Source organism: Oncorhynchus mykiss, chromosome 28 (genome assembly GCF_013265735.2).
Source record: "Oncorhynchus mykiss isolate Arlee chromosome 28, USDA_OmykA_1.1, whole genome shotgun sequence".
Taxonomy (NCBI): domain Eukaryota; kingdom Metazoa; phylum Chordata; class Actinopteri; order Salmoniformes; family Salmonidae; genus Oncorhynchus; species Oncorhynchus mykiss.
In genome coordinates, this window is record NC_048592.1 from 12,502,713 (window position 1) to 12,523,825 (window position 21,113).

General features: G+C 40.0%; 1 protein-coding gene across 1 annotated transcript; it reads right to left on the reverse strand.

Annotated features, from left to right (window-relative positions):
- Window positions 1-7,967: 7,967 nt before the first annotated feature.
- Window positions 7,968-12,806, reverse strand: myl13 (myosin, light chain 13). Its single transcript, XM_021589161.2, has 6 exons — window positions 12,573-12,806; window positions 9,991-10,018; window positions 9,145-9,294; window positions 8,704-8,877; window positions 8,371-8,448; window positions 7,968-8,259 (listed from the first exon to the last, which is right to left on the reverse strand). Exons 1-6 carry the CDS (start codon window positions 12,672-12,674, stop codon window positions 8,231-8,233), a joined length of 561 nt encoding a protein of 186 aa, XP_021444836.1. The 5' UTR covers window positions 12,675-12,806; the 3' UTR covers window positions 7,968-8,230.
- Between the last annotated feature and the right edge of the window lie 8,307 nt (window positions 12,807-21,113).

A 21,113-nucleotide genomic window follows, 5' to 3' on the forward strand; every position in this document is an offset into this window, starting at 1 on the left:
CATCTGGGTCTGGCCTCATGCCTTGATAGTCACTTTCGCTTAAAGTGGAGCGAAGGGGCATCAACAACGCATCTCTTAACCGATCATTTTGGCTACTATTATGAGTTGTGCAGATAGAAAAAGTTGCCCTAAATATCTACATGAATGAAGCTTATCTGAGGATGCTTAGGACCTTCAATCAGCTCAATGTCTTCTGGAGCAACATTTCAGATTAATAACATTGGTTACGCAAAAAAATCATATACAGTTGAAGTCGGAAGTTTACATACACTTAGGTTGGAGTCATTAAAATGTGTTTTTCATCCACTCCACAAATTTCTTGTTAACAATATAGTTTTGGCAAGTTCGTTAGGACATCTACTTTGTGCATGACACAAGTAATTTTTCCAACAATTGTTTACAGGCAGATTATTTCACTTATAATTCACTGTATCACAATTCCAGTGGTCAGACGTTACACTAAGTTGACAGTGCTTTAAAACCGATTGGAAAATTCCAGAAAATGATGTCATGGCTTTAGAAGCTTCTGATAGGCTGATTGACATCATTTGACACAATTGTAGGTGTACCTGTGGATGTATTTCAAGGCCTACCTTCACAATCAGTGCCTCTTTACTTGACATCATGGGAAAATCTAAAGAAATCAGCCAAGACCTCAGAAAGAAAATGGTATACTTCCACAAGTCTGGTTCATCCTTGGGAGCAATTTCCAAATGGCTGAAAGTACCACGTTCATCTGTACAAACAATAGTACCCAAGTATAAACACCATGGGACCACACAGCCGTGATACCGCTCAGGAAGGAGACCCATTCTGTCTCCTAAAGATTAATGTATTTTGGTGCAAAAAGTGCAAATCAATCCCAGAACAACAGCAAAGGACCTTGTGAAGATGCTGGAGGATTGCAACTGCACATTGGGACAAAGATCATACTTTTTGGAGAAATGTCCTCTGGTCTGATGAAACAAAAATAGAACTGTTTGGTCATAATGACCATTGTTATGTTTGGATGAAAAATGGGGGAGGCTTGCAAGCCAAAGAACACCATCCCAACCATGAAACACGGGGGTGGCAGCATCATGTTGTGGGAGGGTGAAAATGATGTGGATATAATGAAGCAACATCTCAAGGCATCAGTTAGGAAGTTAAAGCTTGGTCGCAAATGGGTCTTCCAAATGGACAATGACCCCAAGCACAATTCCAAAGTTGTAGCAAAATGGCTTAAGGACAACAAAGTCAAGGTATTGGAGTGGAAATCACAAAGCCCTGACCTCAATCATATAGAGGATTTTTGGGCAGAACTGAAAAAGTGTGTGTGAGCACACACACAGCCTACAAACCTGACTAAGTTACACGAGTGTTGTCAGGAGGAATGGGCCAAAATTCACCCAACTTATTGTGGGAAGCTTGTGGACAGTTACTCGAAACGCTTGACCCAAGTTAAACAATTTAAAGGCAATGCTACCAAATACTAATTGAGTGTATGTAAACTTCTGACCCACTGGGAATTTGATGAAAGAAATAATAGCTGAAATAAATCACTCTTTACTATTATTCTGATATTTCACATTCTGAAAATAAAGTGGTGATCCTAACTGACCTAAGACAGGGAATTTTTACTTGGATTAACTGTCAGGAATTGTGAATAACTGAGTTTAAATATATTTGGCGAAGGTGTATGTAAACTTCAGACTTCAACTGTATGATGCAAGATACTGGGGAAATGAAATGATGATGTTGATGATCTATAAATGTTTCTCAGGTGAGAGAGGAAAAGATAGCCAAACAAGGTCAGGAGAGGGAGCGTATCAACCATTTTGGTGGAGCAAGAAGTGGTAAGGGAAGAAAGGGTTATGACACAGTGCCTTGCAAAAGTATTCATCCCGCTCGATTTTTTTCCTATTTTGTTGCATTACAACCTGTAAATCAAATGGATTTTTAAATGTTGATTGCATGTAACGGACATACATAAAATAGTCCAAATTGGTGAAGTGAAATGAGAAATATTACTTGTTTCAAAAAATGGAAAAGTGGTATATATATATTCTCCCCCTTTGCTATGAAGCTCGTAAATAAAATCTGGTGCAACCAATTACCTTCAGAAGTCACATAATTACTTATATAAAGTCCACCTGTGTGCAATCTAAGTGTCACATGATCTGTCACATGATCTCAGTATATATTCACCTGTTCTGATAGGCCCCAGAGTCTGCAACACCACTAAGCAAGGGGCACCAACAAGCCAGCGGCACCATGAAGACCAAAGACCTCTCCAAACAGGTCAGGGACAAAGTTGTGGAGAAGTACAGATCAGGGTTGGGTTATAAAAAAAAAATCTAAAAGTTTGAACATCCCAAAAAAGCACCATTAAATCCACTATTTAAAAATGGAAAAAATATGACACCACAACAAACCTGCCAAGAGAGGGCTGCCTACCAAAACTCATGGACCAGGCAAAGAGGGCATTAATCAGAGAGGCAACAAAGAGACCAAAGATAACTCTGAAGGAACAGCAAAGCTCCACAGCGGAGATTGGAGTATCTGTCCATAGGATCACTTTAAGTCATACACTCCACAGAGCTGGGCTTTACGGAAGAGTGGGTAGAAAAAAAGCCATTGCTTAAAGAAAAAAATAAGCAAAGTAATTTGGTGTTCGCCAAAAGGCATGTGGGAGACTCTCCAAACATATGGAAGAAGGTACTCTGGTCAGATGAGACTAAAATTGAGCTTTTTGGCCATCAAGGAAAACGCTATGTCTGCACAAACCCAACACCTCTCATCACCCCGAGAACACCATCCTCACAGTGAAGCATGGTGGTGGCAGCAACATGCTGTGGGATGTTTTTCATGGGCAGGGACTGGGAAACTGGTCAGAATTGAACGAATGATGGATGGAGCTAAATACAGGGACATTCTTGAGGGAAAACTGTTTCAGTCTTCCGGAGATTTGAGACTGGGACAGAGGTTCACCTTCCAGCAGGACAATGACCCTAAGCATACTGCTAAAGCAACATTCGAGTGGTTTAAGGGGAAACATTTAAATGTCTTGGAATGGCCTAGTCAAAACCCAGACTTCAATCCAGTTGTGAATCTGTGGTATGACTTAAAGATTGCTGTACACCAGTGGAACCCATCCAACTTGAAGGAGCTGGAGCAGTTTTGCCTTGAAGAATGGGCAAAATCCCAGTGTCTAGATTGCCAAGCTTATAGAGACATACCCCAAGTGATTTGCAGCTGTAATTGCCGCAAAAGGTGGCTCTATGAAGTGTGGGGGGGGGGGGGGGGGGGGGGGGAATTATGCACGCTCAAGTTTTCTGTTTTTTTGTGTCTTATTTCTTGTTTATTTCACAATAAAACATATGTTGCATCTTCAAAGTGGTAGGCATGTTGTGTAAATCAAACGATACAAACCACAAATAGGAAAAATGCCAAGGGGGTGAATACTTTCACAAGCCACTGTACTTAATTTTAGACTGTAAATAGGTCCCAAAATCACTTGTTAAATCACATGATGTGTGAATAATGATTTGAGTTAACTTACACTGATATAGCTACACATCAAGTCTTCTACCAGTCTATTCGTGTTACATTTTTCCAAAGCCTTTTCAATTGCAAGGTTGGAGATGATGAAAAAGGAGACAGGGAAAACATTGGAATATAACTTGAAATGTGGCCTGTACAAATGTAACAAACATTTTACTCAACAACATGCTAGTTTTCACCTAAGCCAAATATAATTTGTGGGTACGGTAAAAATGTATGACTACTACTACCAGATTTCAGAAGAACAAGTGTGTGTGCATCAGCAGTAGTGCAGATTGTAAACAATGATACCGCACAAACATTGCTTTGACCAGTTTGATTGAATTGCCTTAGGTTAAATTCATTATTTAATATGCGCAGTTAACAACCAATACTAATTAAGTTAACCTCCCAGCATTTAAATAAATCTGGATCTGGATTTTCAGCTAGAATTAAAATTCATATAAAAGTGACCACAAAGACCCCCAATCATCCAATCGCTTTAGACACACACAGCCACATGCCTGCATGAACATACAGACACATGCATGGTGAGACACAAATGCCTTCAACCTACAGTAGTTTGTGATCATTGTTCTATGGTATTGAAAGGAGATTTGTTGGTGGCAATTGTAAAAGTAGAAGAGGTTGTGATGATGATGATGATAGTAGCAGTACAATTGTAGTCATACAGATCTTAATTTGATCACTCTTTTGTTTCTGACGATTTTCTTGCCCAACAGGACATGCCAACTTGTAGTGTATTTGAGTTTTAAACAGACAGTTTTAAACAGTTTTAAAAAGTTTGTCATTTCCACTTTGAAATGTCAGACTTGATTTGCCCTAACGAAAAATGTATCACCCCCTAAAAAAATTCCATTCATTTTAATACATATAATAACCCCCATTTCCTGTTGCTGCAGAATTATTTTCCTGCTGTAGCAAACTGGCTCAAATTAAGATCCTACATCTGTAGCTGTAACAGTACAGTAGTAGTCAGTATAAAAGTCAGAGTGGCACAGTATACTGTACGTGCTATATACAGTAGCAGTATTTGGTTCACAATGTGCCTCCAGGAAAAGCTCACATCCAGAGCAGGTTTGTCTAAAGAATAATGAATAATTATGCTTAATTGCAAGTTTTGATCCACAAATGAACAGTTGGGATGTACAATAATGTATTATTTGAGTCAACAAGAAGGGGAACAATTGAAAACAATTAACAGTTTGTTGAAGTTAGTTGGTCCTGTCACGTAATGGAATAGCAATCCAACTGGACATATGCATGGTGAGACACAAATGCTTTCAAACTACAGTAGTTTGTGATCATTGTTCTGTGGTAGTGAAAGGAGATTTGGTGGTGGCCGTTGATAAAATTAGAAAAGGTTGTGATGATGTTTACCTTTATTTGACTAGGCCGGTCAGCTAAGAACAAATTCTTATTTTCCAATGACAGCCTACCCTGGCCAAATCCAGTTGTGATACAGCCCAGGATTGAACCAGGGTCTGTAGTGATGCCTCTAGAATTGAGATGCAGTGCCTTAGACCACTACACCACTCAGGAGCCCAAACTAACTTGCTCAAATTAAGATGTGACATCTGTAGCTGTAACACTACAATAGTAGTCAGTATAAAGGTGTCGTGTCTTTGGCTATGCCGTATTAAGTGATATGACATGCTATTCTATAAAATCCTTTCTCCATAATTAATATTACCTGATTGAGCTAATCATGTAAATGTAATTAACTAGAGAGTTGGGGCACCACGAAAAATAATATTTATAGAGATGTTATCTTCTGAATAAACTCTTAAAGACCTAGTAATATTTTACATCAATAGCAGTCAATATTAATCGTCACCTTTATTCAGCCTCATCTGAAAGTTGTAAATTCTTGGTTATCTTCACGAACCCTAGCTAACAAGTTGAATCAGCAATACAAAATTGGGTTTAATTTATTTACTAAATACCAAACTAATCACACAGAATTACACATACACATAATTAATCATCACTTGATTACAAATTACGTCATAAAGGAAAACTTCCCTGGCGGGCGGAACAGATATGACAGCTGGTTACACAAAGAAAAGGGGCTGGGTTTGAGTGAAAGAGCAGGAAGACTGAGGGACAAAGGGAGAAGCTGTGCTATTGTAAATACAGTATCTTATGCATTCTAAATTACCGCCCATTTGGAAAAGGAAAATGCAATAAATATTTACTCTGAGCTGCGCTTCGGTAGGTTGGTGGTAGATGGAAGGCCGTGTTGCCAAACCGAGTCCTTTGTCCTTTGAAGAATGTCTCTGGTGGTCAGTTGAATACTTTGTAGTAACGTCGCTGTGTGGTAGACGGGATACTCTGTCTGTTCTTTCCTAGACCACATTTGCAGCTGCTGTTGCTAACTCAACGGCTAGGAGGTATCACTTCTGTAGTGAATAAGAGTTCAAAGTTCATACCATTCCCAACCAAAGCTCACGCTGAGGTTGGCTTAGTTCTGTAGTTGACATGTTAGTCCTTTTAACGCAGAGGCTGCAGACCTCACGTACTTGGAACAGGAGGTTATATTGTCGTCAAGGCTTTATATAGGCAGGGAGAGGAGGGCGTGTTTGAAACGTTTTATAACCCATGTCTCTTCACAGGGGTGGGCCACTGATTGAGCAGAGCCCTAACCTTATGAAAACCCAAATCTCTCATTTGGAAGCTAAAGTTACATTTCATCTCTTCACCAATAATTTTATATTCAAACATTTAAATTGAACATGTTAATTCCATGTGAATCCGATAAATACAATGTGCAGACTTTCCACTGTAGAGTTCATGTCATCTTATCATTGATAAGAATGTCTCAGATGACGACCGAACCGACATCATATTCATTAAGTACCACCGCATATGTTCAATTGGTCGGATTACCAGAATATAGTTCATTACCCCCCACCTTCTGATGCTCCCAGAATCTCTATGTTAACCAAGGGGTTTTCAAATGTCACATCAGTAGGGTAGAGAGAGGAAACAGGGGGGAAGAGGTATTTATGACTGTCATAAACCTACCCCCCAGGCCAACGTCATGACTAAGGTCATAGTAGCACACTGTACTATATGTGCTATAGAGCAGTATTTGGTTCACAACGTATAGTACCTCCACGAAACGAGTGACGGGAGATGTCCCATCCAGAGCAGGTTTGTCTATCAAGTCATTCAGGCTTAATGAATCTCAATGTTAGTTATTACAGAGAGCAGCATTCAGGGGGTCTTCCTGGGGTTGAGCCATGGGGACTGGGGCTAAAACAACATGTCCGAAGTGCTACAGTACATTAGGACAATGAGTTGAGAGACTGCTGTTCACTCTACAGTACTCTTCCTAGGAGTCAGATAATCAAATTAGCAAGACGCTATCCACACGAAAGGTAAATAAGTTACAATGTATACTGAAATGGAAATATTGGGGGGGGGGGGGGGGGGGGACATCATGTGGACACTGGTGACTGATGTGGACCTACTGATCTGTAACTGGACAGTTATCCAATCATCTTAAATCCGATTTGTAATACCAGGTGATTATGGCGTGTTTTCCTGCTGAGAACAATCAGTTAAACAAACCAAACACAGATGCTGAAAGGTCTATGGTTTTCAGACCACGGGCTTAATCTATTTGTGGAAGGTAAGAAGCCAGTTATTATAATGTAGGCCTATACATACACTACATTGGAATATTTAAAACAAACTCTTTACTTTTTATAAACTGGCTTGATTTTTTTTACAGTTCATACTTGAAATGAAGCTCTTATTCATCCTGATAATATATTATATATATTATATATATATTTCTCTGACATATTAATAGTCATTTTTCTTTCAGTACTTGATACATGTCTGCCCTCTTGTGTCTGCAACCAGGAACATCAAGTGGCATCATTAAGGTGGCACAGGTTGTGTGGTTTGATAAACCAAAGAAGAGAAGAATGGAGACATGAAAAGGTGGAACATGGTGTCTGCCTGGAATGTGAATGTACGTGATAGAGAGACTACGATGGCTACTGACTGTGTGTGAATGAAATATATTACATGTCAGAGCACACATGTCCAACTGAGTCCATCTCTTTTCGCCATAAAGATTTCCTAAGATTGTTCATGAAGCTTAACTTGATGCAGTATGAAGAATTGTCATTGTTGATGTATGATTATGAAGGACCTCCACACGGAGTTTCCCTGTTCCTTTTCTGTATTTCATTTTTTAGCACTTTCTTTTCATGTATCACTGTGAGCGGATTGTTTGGTGAAGTATATTAGTTAGACCAATGACACCCTCTATTGGATGTAGGCTACATGAGGCTGCATTGACTTTAGACCCCAGTACAGTATACCGTCACATGGCAAGGAAAATACGACTAATGAACATCAGTTACGATAGGTAAAATTCGGAAGTACAGTATTGCACAATACTACAATAATGAATCATTCTGTTTAATCACACGTTTTGATCCACAAATGAATAGTACAATCACATTTGTTATTTGAGTGAACAAGATGGGGAGCAAATGAAAACAATGAACAATTAGTTTAAGTTAATTGGTCCCGTCACCTGATGGAATTGTAATCCAATTGGATGAGCACATGAGATGAGCACATGGTATCAGGGACATGGTGTGGACTTTCCATAAAGATATGAACAATCCCCCGTCTTCAACTATCGGTTGTCTTGGCAGCCTTTTTAAGATGCCATGACGTGTTTTACAAAATCTGAGAGGAAAAATAGACGAGGGAGTTACATACAGAAATCTTGATTGATTTAAAAGCTATGTTTTGGAATGTTTAGTCAACGATAGCAAGAAGAGGGTATCATTTCTTAACCTTCGTAGTTTACACAGCCGTTGGCGTCCTCCTGGTTTGTCATGAGCTGCTCAACCTCATCCTCCTTCATCTTCTCACCTTAAACCAATCAACAATACAGTTTAATTCCCTTTTATAATACAGTTGAACTTGAGTCTACCCTAAAACCTTTATAGCCTACTTTAGCCTGGTCCAATAATGAATGTGCTTCAGCCAACTCTTCTAACGTTGTCAACGGTATGACAATAAAGACTTGTTTACAGCACATACATTGTGGGACATGGCAAGGTCAAACTATTTTTGTTTGTATTATTGTATGGTGTATGTTAAAGATGTCTGAGGCGTTGGAATCACCTAGTGAAGCCAGGACGTGCCTGAGCTCAGCACCCATGACTGTGCCATCGCCCAGTTTGTCGAATACCCTCAGACCCTCAACAAAATCCTCATATGTGCCGCGGTCCTTGGCTTTGCAGATGTGTTGGTGGATTGGCAGGAAGCTGTCGAAGTCCAGCATCTTTGTCGCCATCTCTTTGTATGAAACAACAAGTCATTGAGACCGTCCACAACATCACCAACACAGGGGTTAGAAATGTATAACATTGACTTAGATTGAATTAAAAGAATACATATTAAATGTATGATTACCTCTATTAAATTTCAAATATAAAAAGTAATAATAGCTAAATGTTAAAAGCTTATTGATGAAACATCGAAGAAAGCAAACTGAGCAGTATGTTTTTATTTAAAAAAAAAACACTAATATAAAACTGATCATAGATTGTTGCGTGGACATACCCTCAGCCTTGGGCTTTCCAAGGACGTACGTGATTTCAGCGTTGGTAGGGTTCTGCCCCAGTGCCCTGATCACATCGCCACACTGTCCGTATGTGATTTTCATCTCATTGAGTGGTGTCCTGTCAAACAGCTGGAAAGCATCCTTGAAATCTGTGGAGAGAGCAACACGAAAGTATCACTGTGTGTCTAAAATCTGTTCCGCTTAACTTTCCGAGTGCAGTGAGTGTCTGGCAGGGCCCTAAAAGCAGGCAGGTCTCACTTTGAGGAGAGGCTGGAAATGCCACAATCTGTGGTATGCTAACAGTGTGCCGCCACGTGTTGATGTGGTGAGGAAATCAAAGGGGGATTGCCTCCTGCTTTCAATATATAACTTTTTTTCCTGTATGTAATATAAGCCATTTAGCAGACACTTATATCCAAAGCAACTTACAGTCATGCATGAACACATTTTGCATGTGGGTGGTCCTGGGAATTGAACCCACCATCGTGGCAATTTAAGCACCGTGATCTACCAACTGAGCTACGAGGACCTATCTCTTGCACTATACTGTCAATAGAGAAAAGTTATCATTGTTGTCATCTGTCACACACCACTGTAAATTAATGTAAATTGATATCGTTGCACTCAGAACACTTCCACAAACCATCAATTTAATTTGCTAATGACTAGAGAACAAGCTCTCAGCCTATCAAAATGCCAATAGTCTCCAATTAGTCATCTCAACTGTATGAGGCACTTCTTGGTATTCTCATGTTCAAAAATACTAAAATACAACCCCAAAACAACCTCTATTATAATAAGTGTACCATTCCAGGTCACAACTGTAACTACAATCTCAATCTTACCCTCAATCTGCTCAGGAGTGAATTCAAGCTGAAAGGAAAAACAAAAATAACATTTTGGTTCAGGATGTGGACACAAAGTAGTGATTTAAAATGGCCAACAACATAGTTAACTGCATGTTGTGAGCAACAGTGAAAATGACTTTAAAAAAATGGAGGTTAAATACATAAGGCATGACTCTTTGGCCTTGATGGTAGTAGTATCCCCCACTCGGAATGAACCTAAATGTAAAGTGAATGGAAAATGGAGGAGTATAGGCGGAGAAGGACATGAAAATGTAATTGTGCTTCACCAACCTTTCAGGTTATCTGAACAATGTCAAAGGTCTAACCTAAAACTGTATTAAAATCCTATGTATATTCATTTGATATCCTTCATGTAATGAAGATAGGAAAGGAACGTCCCTCTTGCACTTGTTCACCATCGTAAACGCTCTTGACGATTTTCCTATTGTGTATGTTGTGCGAAAATATTTTCAAATCCCACATTTTTGCATGTTTTAAAATATTTGGCCTTGGTTAGAAATATATATATTTATCTTTGCACTTCTTTCTTATTTTTGTGCACAAATAAGGCATTCCGATTTGGGTGGTCTGCTATGCATGGCCATAATTAAAATCACATTGAGTGGTTTTAACCTCACTACATAATACAGCTGTTCCCTCAACCATGAAAATGTTTACTTATATAGAAGAGGCCAGAGTCAGCAAGAAACAAACTTTGCCTTGTGTAAGCCAATATTCTCCCAACTTTAAGCTCCATCAAGTTCAAGCTACTGTTGCTTAAGTACAAAATAATGGGACTTGTGACGATGTAAATAGTAGTATGAAGATAACATGCTCTATAAAGGTCTTGAAATGCATGTAGATATTTGCCTGTCATGTTAATTATCATTGTTCCTCTTCAATCTGTCATGCTACTCGTATTATCTTATCTTTAAAGTAAAAAACTTGATTTTATATATATTTCCACAATATGAGGTTGGAATAGTACTGTGAAATTGTGACAATTATGATAATTCCCTTTTAGTGTAAGAGCTGTTTGAAATGACTGCCTGAAATGTTTTGGCCTGACTTTTGACATCACCAGGTGGTAAATTAGTTACTAGACCAATAAGAAAGAGAGTTCCAAACCTCTATACCAATAACAGCTAGTTCAATTTTCCCCTACCCACTCCGTCCAACCACTCTTTGCTAAGAAGCATTTAGATTTGTTTTTTGGGCATTTTAATTGAAAACAGTCACACTAGCTAGGTTTCCATCCAATTGGCGACAGATCTTCATGAGACTATTCTAAAATCCGCATGAAGAAGATATGCGCCTTTTCCGCAACTGACTTGTTGCGGAAAAGTCAGTGAGTGATGAAATAGTGCACACAATATATTATTTTTTGCTTATGTTTTCATGTACCGAATTAAAATCTAAAGTTCAATGTGTTTCCATCATATGTTCAACTCTACCGATAGTTTTGTCGCAAAAACTGCTGCGTCAAATAGCCGACAGTTCGCAGATATAGGGTGGTCTACATGGTGAGTTAATTATGGATAAGAACAAGAATATGTTTATTTGTCAAACGGCAGTCAAGCATCAATCATCATGTCACCAGAATATGACCCTCGCTATTTATTGAAAATGAGCATCAAACTCATTACCATGTACTTTCTCCACCCTGTGAAGTTCATCATAACGTATCTAATCTGTATCCTAATAAGCTGCATGGTTTCCCTAGTCATAGTGGTTTGACCACACACTATACCATCGCGTGACTCCAAGTTTACTTTGGTATGATGGTTATTATATCAATATTTGCACATAAAAGCATTTCCACCACCATTTCTCGCATAATACATTTTACCTACGCAAAAAGATCCCACCATGTCAAACGAACAAATGACCTGTCGGCATTTTCAAAATTGTGCCGAAACTACCTGTTTCCATCATAGCTGGGTTTTTTTATTTTATTATTTTATTTTATCTACGGTGACTTCATTCACATGAAACACTGTGGATGGTAACTTGGTTAGTAAGATACTTAATTGTTACACAGACATTTTTTGATAGTGACTTAAAAATGGCTGCATTGGACCTTGTCCAAACGGCTAAACTGTAGGACTCCTATTTGCATGCACTGCACTGTTCACGTCACACGGTGTCTCTGATGTTCTTGAAAAACACAGATGACTATCAATGGAAGACCAAACTGTTATTACCATATCCTTGAAAGGTCCATTTTGTCCTCAAGTGGATAGATGGCTTGATGTTGAGATTAACAGTATTACATTTTTCTTATCAATTTGATGAATATGAAAAGAATGGAACCTCACCCAAATGATAGTGAAATTATGTGCTGTAGGATAGCCCAGTTACAATTTTAGCATCTAACAAATACACGAGTAACACACCTTTTTAGTCTTAAATAAATCCCTAATAAAACAAATCATTTTAAACACGTTCAAAGATAACAAATAATCAAATAAAAACATTGTTATGTTGATGTTTCCCCCATCCAACACCCACATCCAAAGCTCATTATATTTTCCATATTCCCTTCATGCAAACCAGTGAAAATAGGAGTTCTTCTGTACCACGACTTCTGTGGGGTTAAACTCCGGGATCTTGACTGGCTCAGGCTCTGGGGCCTTGGGTTTGGGTGCTTCTTTGGGCTCTTCCTTCTTCTTGGGCGCCATTGCGATGCACGACTATACTCAGGGCACACAGGAGGAATGACACTGCTAACACACACTGGGTAGAGGTGTCCTGGAGTGTCTGGGACCCTTTATTCTTTCTTCACCCCCTCCCTGACTGCAATGCTGCCAACAATAGGGGGACTACTATAAAAGGCCATGCTTTGTGCTTCTATTTAAGACCTACAACAGGCTGCGGATGCATATCATCAAGAAGGCTACTAGGAAACCAATTTGGATAGAATTCCCGCGCCTGGATCCTCATCCTTGAATCCAGCGATTTCTATTGAGTCCATTTATGTGTTCCGGTCTGTTTAAAAGTTCATCACAGTGTTGCAAGTGCTTTGATCTACCAGTTCTTTGAGCTAAAGGTGTTCACTGAGGGCAGGTGACCATCTGAGAAACAGACGGTGAATGCGACTCAAATGATCCTGCCATAGTAATATTGATGATACCCTGCAAATACTCGACACTCAGATTAAATATTGTCTAATGACTGAGTATTGTCTCCCAAGGATAGGACAGGACCGGAGGACATGTGTGCGGGCAAGCATGGCGGGTCTGTGAGATTACTATATATTTATGGGACAGATGTTCCTATCTGCAGGGATTTACAGAGTGTTAGTGACAGAGGGGAGAGACATTTGAATAGTCACTCTGCGGGCCTGACGGCATATACATTTCTCTTCGGCTGGACTTTTCAGATGGCAGTTTATGGACCTCCAAAAAAAATGTATGCAGCAACTGCTGCTTGACCCTTTAAGGCCAACACTGCTGATTTCATTAACACCAGTTGTGATAACCCATAAAAATGTGAATATGAAATATAATTTAACGTTGATAATTAATCGTTGCATTGTTGTGCCAAACATTATACACTGATGATGAACTGTCCCATGTGGCTCAGTTGGTAGAGCATGGTTTGATTCTCACGGGGGACCAGTATGAAGATGTATGCCCTCAGGAGCGTCTGCTAAATGATGTAATGATGTAATGAACTCTAGTATTGTCATTGCTGGTTGCACTTGCACTTGAACAGAACCCCAGCCAGTCAATGAGTGTCAACCTACATAGAGAGACAGATGGAAACTCAGTGTGTCAGTCAGGTTATAAATGTATCAAGCCCTGCATAGCTCTAACTGCCATCCCATGAACATTATATCAGGTGATTGTCATTGAAGACAGCTAATGCAACCATCCCAGTATGTCCACCCCATGGGAAGCTTGTAAAACATTCAGGTCCTGTCATGATTGCTATTTTGGTGCCTGCCCGTTGTTCGCTATGGTATGTACCTTGGAAAGGCTCCAGACGATTTACAACGCCAATTGTTATTTGACCCCCAAACAAAGCAAAGCAACCTTCAGTGCAGCTGTAACGGGGGCAGTTTAGTTTAGCAAGCTAAAGTCATAAGTAAGTATAGACACATACACTTAGTTTGGACTTTACTGGTTGGATCCAATTACAAGAGAATGAGACACAGTAACGTTCCTTTAATCCAGTAGGGAATCACAAGATTCATTCATTTATGAAATGTACACTGTATATTAACAACTGTACACTCTTCCAAAAGGGTTATTTAGCTGTCCCCATAGGATAACCATTTTTGGTTCCAGGTTGAACCCTTTTGGGTTCCATGTAGAACCCTCTGTGGAACGGGTTCTACATGGAACCAAAAAAGGTTTCACCTGGAACAAAAAAGGTTTCTTCAAAGGGTTTGCCTATGGAGACAGCCAAATAACCATTTTAGGTTCTAGGTAACATGTTTTTTTTAAAGAGTGTAGCACACATTTATCAGGGAAATTCAGAAGACTCAAATTAGGTTTCTGCCCTGCTGCACGCCAGGCTATAATTCTGTCCAAGTTCAGGATGTGGGTAGCCCTCTTCTCAGGGAGGAAGAGAGTTGATTATTGTACAGAATAATAATTTGCATAATAGTTAAATGGCCAGGACGAGACTGGCTAATTAGAGCTTTCCTACACCGGAAATCCACATTTTCTGAAGAACTATTTAAGTGAAATAAACTAATTTTACTCATGTGAAACTCATGTTTTACATGTTTGTATATTGAGAGTCACAATGGTCAATAGCGCTGACAAACTTTTAAAGACAATTCAATTTGCCTTGCTGTAGCATGTTGTACACATGCATTGCTGAATAATGTTGAACAAGTCTCCAATCAGATAGTAGTTTCTAAGAAATGATGGTACGAGCACAGTTTGCAGTACACTAGTGGGTGGCATCTATAATGGAATCATAGTCATCATGTGCAATCCTACTGTGGCAATTTAATGGTAATAGTTAAGATTGATCAACTTTCAGTGAACTTTTTGTAACCTTCACATGTGCAACCGCATCATGTTCAGAATGAATGTTATGTTGATGACAATGAATGTCCTTATGTGGTTGGCATTTACCTCTGGAAAAATTGTTCCTCCAAATTGGTCTTTCAGTGCTCATAGAAACAACTGACTCATGGTTCAAGGCTCAGCTCCTCTGTGTATTGTCCTTTACTGAAAGAGAAACAAATAAAATAAAGAAGCATATTTCAAAATAAAGGATAGAGTATTACACAAAAAGTAATTTCACATCCTGAGGGATGTTATAGGTTTAACCCAACAAGCTGAACAAATATTACTTTCTGAGTTTATTAACTTTCTTGTATATTTATTTGTCAGTGTGGTCTTGTATTTGGATTTGCTTGTTTCTGATTGGAGTAATTCAAGGTGTTCCAATTGCAATGTACCAATTGCCATCGGCCTCTCCTATAGGACTGTTTTGATGGAACTCACAAGTTATTCACATTTATTGTTACAACATAGCATGGATGAATGTATATCATATACAATATGTATTTGCTGAAGACCTGCAGTATTGAAAGCAATCTTGTATGCTGTCACTTAAAGAATGTAAAACTATTAAGGGCCAGCTCAACGGTCTAACGGTTGTCTAAATAGAGACAGTTACCTAATACCGGATCACTTTATAGTTTTCTAAAAGGCATTGTCTTTTAGCAGTGTGCTGTGATATCTGAAAATAGCAAATGTGCTTATCATGCTACTGTACTTTTATTAAGAAATGAATTGAAGTTAGGGTCTCAGTTTGGATCGAGAAAACAGAAACTAACACGGGCTACATAGATTTGTGTTGATCCTTTTGAATCTTACTTTAATTAACAAAGTAAGGGTTGGATGGTAACACAAGGTAGAGCATACTAAAACAAAGGCTACAGAATCCATTCAGCCATTCAATTTTGTACCTTATGTTCTCCCAGCAAATTTGTCTGACGCTTCATCTGAGCTGTAAATTGTCTCCAGTCCACATCCCTAAGACAATCAGACATTTGGAAGTACGTTTCTATCAGGCATACTGTATAAAACACCTCCCTAATATTGAGTTGCACCCACGTTGCCGTAGAACAGCCTCAATTTGTTGTGGCATGGACGTCGAAAGTGGTGTCGAAAGCGTTCCACAGGGATAGTGGCACATGTTGACTCCAATGCTTCCCACAGTTGTGTCAAGTTGGCTGGATGTCCTTTGGTTTGCGGACCATTCTTGAAACACACGGGTGTTTGCAGTTCTTTTTTCTTTCCACTTTTTTTCTCCCCAATTTTGTGGTATCCAATTGGTAGTTACAGTTTTGTCTCATCACTGCAACTCCCGTACAGGAGAGGCGAAGGTCGAGAGCCGTGCGTCCTCCGAAACACAACCCAACCAAGCCGTACTGCTTCTTGACACAATGCTCAATTAAACCGGAAGCCAGCCGCACCAATGTGTCTGTGGAAAAACCATACACCTGGCTACCGTGTCAGCGTGCACTGCACCTGGCCCGCCACAGGAGTCACTAGTGCGCAATGGGACAAGGACATCCCGGCTGACCAAACTCTCCCCTAACCCAGACGATGCTTGGCCAATTGTGCGCCACCCCATGGGTCTCCTGGGTCGCTTCCGGCTGAGACAGAGCCTGGACATGAACCCAGAATCTCTAGTGACACAGCTAGCACAGAGATGCAGTGCCTTAGACCACTGCGCCACTCGGGAGCACAGGTTTGCAGTTCTTGACACACTCAAAGCCGTGCGCCTGGCACCTGCTACCATACCTGTTCAAAGGCACTTACATCTTTATTCTTGCCCCTTCACCCTCTGAATCGCATACATTCACAATCCATGTCTCAATTGTCTCAAGGCTTAACAATCTTTTTTTAACCTGTCTCCTCCCCTTCATCTACACTGCTTGAAGAGGATTTAACAGGTGACATCAATAAGGGATCATATCTTTCACCTGGATTCACCTGGTCAGTCTAATCTTTTGTACAGTCAGTTTATGCTTTCTACAGGAACTCTGTGCTCAGGTCTGATAGTCTCTTTTCCCCTCTATTCCTCTCTGACCATTGAAGTCGAATAATATGGGGTTATTATGCATTCAGTGATAGGACTAGACCTCAGGATTCCTGATTAGATTTACATATGAAGAAGAAATGTTTTCTTTAATAAAAAAAATCCCCATTTTAAACTCCCTGACAACAGTGAATTGTATGGTATGTACATTACATTGTCTGGTAATTATGAGCATTTCAAACCATACAACAGAGAGCAGCACTGAATAGAAAAAAACATTCACTGAACATGAACCTGCTACTATGAGGCAAGCGCCACACTGTCAAACTGTCACCAGGAAAAACGGGACCACAGTGCCCTCCTTTGGCTAAAAAGTTAAATATGTGAGATGGAGTCAACACCCACTTACTTTCTGTGTGACAGATGAAGAACAAGCTGTACAATTTTATATGAATGAAAGCTGTTGAATAAATGAAAGTGTGATTAAATGACCCCCTCATTATAATTATTGGAGAAAGTATCTGAAGAAAACTTTACAAGAGCTCTATTCAATCTTACAATGCCATCACTTGAACAAACTTGAATCTACATTAAATGTCAAAACAAAGACCACCTGCACAACCCTTGCCTGAGAGCCCTAGAAACTCAGCAGCTATTCTCGCTGTGCTCAGATCCTTCTAGTTGAGGGCTCTGATTGAAGCCAAAGTGGTTCCTTGATTGCCAGGGCCGGCCCTGGATATAAGCAGCAGCTAGGGGGCCTGTCATGCCAAATAATGTCCCCCAGCCAAAAAGTGTCCCCCTCTGCTTCACAATGGGATTTAATGAACTATTAGTGTCCGTTGCTATATCAACGGTGTGATGACCTAATGATTCAAATTTTGGATATCATTACAGCCTAAATTATGTTATTTTCATCATCGCTATGCAAACAAGGCTGATCTCCGTGATAATTTTGCTGTTTAAACAAGTTTCGTTTAGCTAATAAAATGAAACCTTTACTTCAAACTACTTTTGGGTACCTTGGTAACATTACAACATAAGAAAAACATGTCTTTAATGTTGCTTCATTTCGGAAATGGCAATCTGCTTGTAATCTGCTTGACACAAAGTTACTTACCTTACAGATCAAAAAGTCAGCTAATTGTCACTCCATTCTTATGTAAATCCACCTGATTCATACACCAGATTGTCTGGCTGTAATGTTTTTATTTTAACCTGGCCTTCCCTTATCTACACTGAAATAATATTATTTCAGTAAGTCCTCCTCATTAGTACACCCTTGTGGCTGAATATATATGTTGTAGATACATATTGTAGATCCTAGGATACAATGAATAATGTTGAACAAATAAATATACAGTGCCTTGCGAAAGTATTCGGCCCCCTTGAACTTTGCGACCTTTTGCCACATTTCAGGCTTTAAACATAAAGATATAAAACTGTATTTTTTTGTGAAGAATCAACAAGTGGGACACAATCATGAAGTGGAACGACATTTATTGGATATTTCAAACTCTTTTAACAAATTCAAAAACTGAAAAATTGGGCGTGCAAAATTATTCAGCCCCTTTACTTTCAGTGCAGCAAACTCTCTCCAGAAGTTCAGTGAGGATCTCTGAATGATCCAATGTTGACCTAAATGACTAATGAGGATAAATACAATCCACCTGTGTGTAATCTAGTCTCCGTATAAATGCACCTGCACTGTGATAGTCTCAGAGGTCCGTTAAAAGCGCAGAGAGCATCATGAAGAACAAGGAACACACCAGGCAGGTCCGAGATACTGTTGTGAAGAAGTTTAAAGCCGGATTTGGATACAAAAAGATTTCCCAAGCTTTAAACATCCCAAGGAGCACTGTGCAAGCGATAATATTGAAATGGAAGGAGTATCAGACCACTGCAAATCTACCAAGACCTGGCCGTCCCTCTAAACTTTCAGCTCATACAAGGAGAAGACTGATCAGAGATGCAGCCAAGAGGCCCATGATCACTCTGGATGAACTGCAGAGATCTACAGGTGAGGTGGGAGACTCTGTCCATAGGACAACAATGTATATTGCACAAATCTGGCCTTTATGGAAGAGTGGCAAGAAGAAAGCCATTTCTTAAAGATATCCATAAAAAGTGTCGTTTAAAGTTTGCCACAAGCCACCTGGGAGACACACCAAACATGTGGAAGAAGGTGCTCTGGTCAGATGAAACCAAAATTGAACTTTTTGGCAACAATGCAAAACGTTATGTTTGGCGTAAAAGCAACACAGCTGAACACACCATCCCCACTGTCAAACATGGTGGTGGCAGCATCATGGTTTGGGCCTGCTTTTCTTCAGCAGGGACAGGGAAGATGGTTAAAATTGATGGGAAGATGGATGGAGCCAAATACAGGACCATTCTGGAAGAAAACCTGATGGAGTCTGCAAAAGACCTGAGACTGGGACGGAGATTTGTCTTCCAACAAGACAATGATCCAAAACATAAAGCAAAATCTACAATGGAATGGTTCAAAAATAAACATATCCAGGTGTTAGAATGGCCAAGTCAAAGTCCAGACCTGAATCCAATCGAGAATCTGTGGAAAGAACTGAAAACTGCTGTTCACAAATGCTCTCCATCCAACCTCACTGAGCTCGAGCAGTTTTGCAAGGAGGAATGGGAAAAAATGTCAGTCTCTCGATGTGCAAAACTGATAGAGACATACCCCAAGCGACTTAACGCGACTTGACGTAATCGCAGCAAAAGGTGGCGCTACAAAGTATTAACTTAAGGGGGCTGAATAATTTTGCACGCCCAATTTTTCAGTTTTTGATTTGTTAGAAAAGTTTGAAATATCCAATAAATGTCGTTCCACTTCATGGTTGTGTCCCACTTGTTGTTGATTCTTCACAAAAAAATACAGTTTTATATCTTTATGTTTGAAGCCTGAAATGTGGCAAAAGTTCGCAAAGTTCAAGGGGGCCGAATACTTTCGCAAGGCACTGTAAATACCATCAAAGGATACATTACAACTTACAATAATGAACACCTTGTGAAACAGCTGTGAAAACCAATTTGGCAATTTTTAAGATTATTGTCACACCCTGATCTGTTTCACCTGTCCCTATGATTGTCTCCACCTCCTCCAGGTGTTGTTTATTTTCCCCAGTGCATTTATCCCTGTGTTTCCTGTCTCTCTGTGCCAGTCCATCTTGTATGTTTAGTCAAGTCAACCAGCGTGTTTTTTTCTCCGTACTAATTTTCTATTCACTTTTGCTAGTCTTCCAGGTTTTGACCACTGCCTGACTCTGGACTACTTTCCCGCCTGCCTGATCATGCTGCCTGCCCTGACCTTGAATCTGCCTGCCCTTCCATACATATTGGTCTCTGAACAGGTTTTGACCTTTTGGCTGTACAAGACCATTCTCTTGCCTACTCCTTTTTGGATTAATAAACATTGTAAGACTCCAACCATCTGCCTCCTGTGTCTGCATCTGGGTCTCGCCTTGTGCCTTGATAGTACGAACTGGCCATGACAGACCCAGCAGACGTGGACCAGCTCCGCCACGCTGTCTCCCTGCAGGGAGCCACCATTGGGAGACATGAGGAGTTGTTTCAGGTCCTTTTGGAAGGGCTCAGTTCCTTGATGTACGCCACGGCCATGGGTTAAAGGCAATTATGGAACAAATCAGGGAGTTAGCTCAAAGGCTGCCTACCACCTCTGAAAAACCCCAATCACCCAGTAATTTTTTCCCTATCTGTGGTGAGTTTGTACAGCCTATCCCGGCTCCCCGAGAACCCTGCTTACCGCCTCCGGAGCGATATTTGGGGAATCCTGGTACCTGCAGGGGTTTTCTTTCTCAGTGCTCACTTATTTTTGAGCTACAGCCATCTTTGTTTCCTTCAGACCGATTGAAGATAGCATATATTATTGCGTTAATGTCGAACGGAAGACCCCCATGAAATGGACAAAAATGAATGCCAACTTATTCGCCATTGGGCGAACAATATACACAATCGCAAATACCATTCAAATGGACTGCAGTTCATCCAAACCATATGTCAAGTGGAACATGGCAGATGCCAAGTGTCATACCCCAAAAATCCAAAAGATGACGAGCGTGCTCTACCGT